Source organism: Arachis ipaensis, chromosome B10 (assembly GCF_059453495.1).
Source record: "Arachis ipaensis isolate K30076 ecotype BB chromosome B10, ASM5945349v1, whole genome shotgun sequence".
Lineage (NCBI taxonomy): Eukaryota > Viridiplantae > Streptophyta > Magnoliopsida > Fabales > Fabaceae > Arachis > Arachis ipaensis.
In genome coordinates, this window is record NC_142435.1 from 101,380,310 (window position 1) to 101,385,012 (window position 4,703).

Genomic DNA, 4,703 nt, shown 5'->3' on the forward strand with positions numbered 1-4,703 from the left:
TAGTACTATGTGCTAAATATTACTTTGTTTCAACGGTTTGTGTATCTGATAAATATTACATGATTGGAATGCAAGCCTGGAACCACGGAATCTGCGTTGTTTTCTCCTTCTTCACTTGCCTTAATCTTCCCCTTTCTTTTTTTTATTTTCTATTTTTTTTTCAATTATATATTTGGATTGAGTCCTGACTCAATGAAGGTCTCCTAAATACATATGATTATCATTATTAGAGTTTAATTTTGATAATCATCTTACATTGATATTTAATTGTATATGTAATTGATATTTAATTTTGATAATCATCTTCTACAAAACTGACAGAATTTATAACAGAAAGGAATTGAAGAAGAGATTGAGCAACAGATTCCATTTACACTATCACAAGTATTGGTAGAGCTTAAGACTTCCAGAAAAGCTATTCAAGGTTTAACCTTCTACTTTTTTATTTATTTATTATCTCTGTTAAACTATTGAGTTTTAATTTATCTTCATCTTTATTATCTCTGTTAAATTATTATGCATGCTTATCTATACTTATTTATATATGCTTGTTTGTGTAAACCATTCATGGTGAAAGTATAAATTATATTCATGGTAAGACTTTTATTTGTTGTGGTTTCTCGTTGAAAAAAAAATTAAAAAGTGAATATTATCCCTTTGATATGTAGGAAATTAAATTCATTAATAATGGAAAATCAGAACCGAAATTGGATGTATGATAGAACGTATGATCAGAGGCGGGGTCTTAAACCCAGTTATATTAAAGGGGTAAATGAATTTGTGGATGCGTGTACTAGAACTGATAAATTTCTCAGAGGAGGTTTAGTTAGGTGTCCATGTGCCAGATGTCAATGTGGGACGTTTAAACAGTTGATCGACATTAAAATTGATCTATATACTTATGGGTTTAAACCTAATTATTGGGTTTGGACAGAGCATGGAGAAGAGATATCCACAGAGAATCAGATTAGGGTAGAAGAAGATATTGAAAGTAGCTCTGAATTAGGTGGTGTTACATGGGAAGAAAATTTTGATCGTTATCATGAGATGGTTGTTGATGCTTTACAACCTGAGTTTCACATGTACATGCAACCAACAGTGGAGGAACCAAATCGAGATGCTAAGAGATTTTATGACCTCTTAGATTCAGTTAGTAAACCCTTGTGGGAAAATTGTATCCATTCACGATTGTCACTTGCCAATAGGATGCTGAGTATAAAATCAGAGGGAAACCAATCCCAGGAATCTTTTGACCAGTGGGCAACTTTGTTTAGAGAAATGCAAACAACTCCAAATGAAATTCCTGCTAATTACTATGAAGCTAAGAAAATTATTTTCCAACTTGGGTTTAAGGAGGTTAAGATAGATTGTTGTGTCAATGGTTGTATGATATATTACAAAGAGGACAAAGATCTTAGACAATGTAAATTTTGTGGGGAGCAGAGATTTAAGCCTAGGAAGGGAAAAAATAAAAAGGTGCCATATAAAAGAATGCATTATTTGCCATTGATTCCAAGGCTACAAAGGTTGTATGCATCAATGAGTACTGCCCCTCATATGTTGTGGCATCACCAAAATCGTAGAAATGACGACGTGATGACACATCCTTCCCATGGTGAAGCATGGAAATATTTTGATACCAAGCATCCTCATTTTGCAAGCGAACCGCGTAATGTTAGACTTGGACTTTATTCTGATGGGTTTTCTCCTAATGTTCATTTTAGCACACTGTACTCTTGTTGGCCTGTTATAGTTACCCCTTATAACCTTCCACCTCATATTGTCCCCTTATGTTCTATATATTTTGCCTTCTTGCATCTACTTTGGCTTTACATTGTTCATTGCTCCTTATGAATAGCATTCATTGCTCATTATGTATGATATGTTGATATCTTTGTTTTATATTCTTATTTTTTAGCTTAATATTCAATGTCCAATAGAATGATAAAAAAACAAGTTAATGAATACGGGCATGTAGTTAGAGAAAGATAGAAAGGGGGAAAGGGAACTATTTGTTTATTGAGTTTTGTTCATAGAAATGATTAGGCATACCCATTCACATCTGATTAATAGTTCCTAAAACTAAAACTGGACTCTTATTTCTTTGTTGATTTACTAAGCTTTTTTTTTCACTTCTAAATGAGATCAAATGTGGTGTTACCTGTGGGAGTAGGGTTTTAGCTTTTGTATCTTACTATTAAGATTATAAGACTGTATATTAAATTGCTTCAATACATTAAATTCTCCTTAAATTTGATGAAATTACAACAGAGTCCTTTATTTAGTTATGGGATTAAATTAGATGACTTTTGAGAGGGGAAAAAAATAAATCGGTATCCACAATGCAAAATTGCAAATTCAAGTAAATAATGATAATTGGATATATTCAAATAGTGCAGAGTGACATTTGCTATGTTATAATCATAGCAGATAAGCCTTTAACTAACTGATTACTATTTTGAATTTGTGGCTCTTGCTAATAAAACTATTATAGACCCTCTTGCTAATAGAACTTTTCTTCTTCTATCACTAAAATAGAAATGCTTTGACATTATTGATACGGAAGAGGATGATATCTATCAATCTTGGAGGTTTAGGGCTGCCAAGCGCTTACAAGGTATGCTCCATGCCATTCGCAAAAAAGGTGCCCATCCATATTGGATCCCACCAAAAGTTCTTGGTGAATTGATGAGACGTTGGGACACTGATGCCTATAGACAATTACAGGCGAGAAATACAGCTGCCAGGAAATCAACTCGAGGTACTTCCCTTCACACTACAGGAGGCACCACCTTTCCAGAAGCGAGGTTACGCTTGGTAAGTTGTTTATAGACAATCTTTACTATGATATTTGCTGTTCTATGAATGGTGACAGTTGCAAATGTGTGAAAACCGTTGACCGAAATAAGTCAATATTTGTGAAGTTTTGATTGTCTATGTGTGGCTTCTTTTGACTGGTTTCTTAATATACTGCCATTGGAAAGCTTCTAAAGATCAAATATTGAGCCCTTCTTTTGGTTTTGGAGAAGAAAAGTAGCTGGTTGGCCCTACTAGCTATGCAGCGTGTTGATTTTTCCGTACAAAAGTAGCTGGTTCAATTACTCCTTCGTGATATAACATTTGCTGCACTTGTAGTAGTAGTACACTAAATTAATCTTTTTTCCCTTTTTGGAGTTGTTCATATACACATATAATTTGAACATTAACAATATATAAAACCAATCATTAAATCAGAATGATAATAATTTAGAATAAAAGTACGTCCCAAAATAATAGTGTTAATTGGTTGAAACGAAAAAAGAAATGAATTAATTGATATTATAGTGAGAAATTAGAGAAAGAGAAAAAGAATCTAATATATAAACTCTGAAAAGCACGTCCCATAGTTGAGTTGGAAGTGGACTAGGCTTTTAAGATGAGTGTCCCGTGAGCACTAGTTATAGTCATGTTATGTGAATTCAATTGTTTATTTGCTTTCAGCAACATCAATTCTCTGTTGCGTGATGTTTTCTTGATGTCAAATATCAATGAATAATATGCATGTAATTGATGAGTGTGTAGTTGTGAGTAATTGAATAGTGGCATCTATCTACTCATGATTCATATCTATACATATATATTATTCCTAACTACCACCCAGCTACCAACCAACCTTATTAGCCCCATACAAACTGAATAAATCTATATGAATACATCTCATATTTGTTGATAATTTGGTTACATTATGTAGAATCATTCGCTTGGAAGACCATCACGTATGGATGAGTTTTTTGAGCACACTCATACTCGCAAAGAGGATAGGACTCAATGGGTTGATAAACACTCCCGAAAGACAAAGGTAATTTACCTTTATTCATTGTAAATATTTTATTATCTAATTGTTATGCATTATTGATACTTATAGTAGTTTATCAATCATTTTTGCTCATTGTAGGATATATTTCAATAGCGTATGTTTCAGGCTGAGCAAGAGCGGCAGGCTACTATAGAGGCTGGTGTAACTGATCCACCGCCTGTCTCTGAGGAAAGCATATGGATTGAGACAGTGGGTGGAAAACGAAGAGGTAGGGTATATGGCATGGGTGAGGTAAGGGACTCTTCCATAGTGCGACCTCGAGTTGATGGGCCAACCACGACCACCAGCATTGATGTTTTGGATCTTAGAGAACGAATCACAATACTCAATAGAGAAGTTGAACAACATGCTGCTAAATATAGAGAGCTTGAAGACCGCTACCAAAGGGAGAAAAGAGAGTGGCAACAAACTGTTGAATCCTTGCGTGAGGATCTCAACACCAGTAACTCACAGATGGATCAATTTAGTCATCAGTTGAGCAGCTTGACTGAGTATGTGAGAGCCATGGGTCCTAGTAGTTCTGGATAATGTGTTTCCCCACCTCCTCCTTTTACTTTTCCAAGCTCTCAGAAAAGCACAGCCCCAGCCCCAGTCCCAACCCCAGCCCCAGGTAGAAAACTCCGACCTATTCTACAGCGACCAGGACAACCACAGAGTTCTCAAAGGGGGGATGATTCTGACGATTTTGATGACTCAGATGATTATTTAGACGAGTATGAGTAGGTTATTTAATTACTTTGCTTTGAATATTTTGTATTATTAGTGGATTGCCATTTAAACAATATAAGTCTAAGTTTAGTTATTTATCTTGTCTTGAGTCTTTATGTTAGAGGGTTATTTATTATTT

General features: G+C 34.6%; 2 protein-coding genes across 2 annotated transcripts; both read left to right on the forward strand.

Annotated features, from left to right (window-relative positions):
• The first annotated feature begins 687 nt into the window (after nt 1-687).
• Nucleotides 688-1,854, forward strand: LOC148581094 (uncharacterized). Its single transcript, XM_021113562.2, has one exon. It carries the CDS (start codon nt 688-690, stop codon nt 1,852-1,854), a length of 1,167 nt encoding a protein of 388 aa, XP_020969221.1.
• A 765-nt stretch (nt 1,855-2,619) lies between these two features.
• On the forward strand, nt 2,620-4,384 carry LOC107624280 (uncharacterized). Its single transcript, XM_016326768.3, has 3 exons — nt 2,620-2,817; nt 3,731-3,838; nt 3,950-4,384. The coding sequence occupies exons 1-3, from the start codon at nt 2,620-2,622 to the stop codon at nt 4,382-4,384; spliced, it is 741 nt and encodes a 246-aa protein (XP_016182254.1).
• The last annotated feature ends 319 nt before the right edge of the window (nt 4,385-4,703 follow it).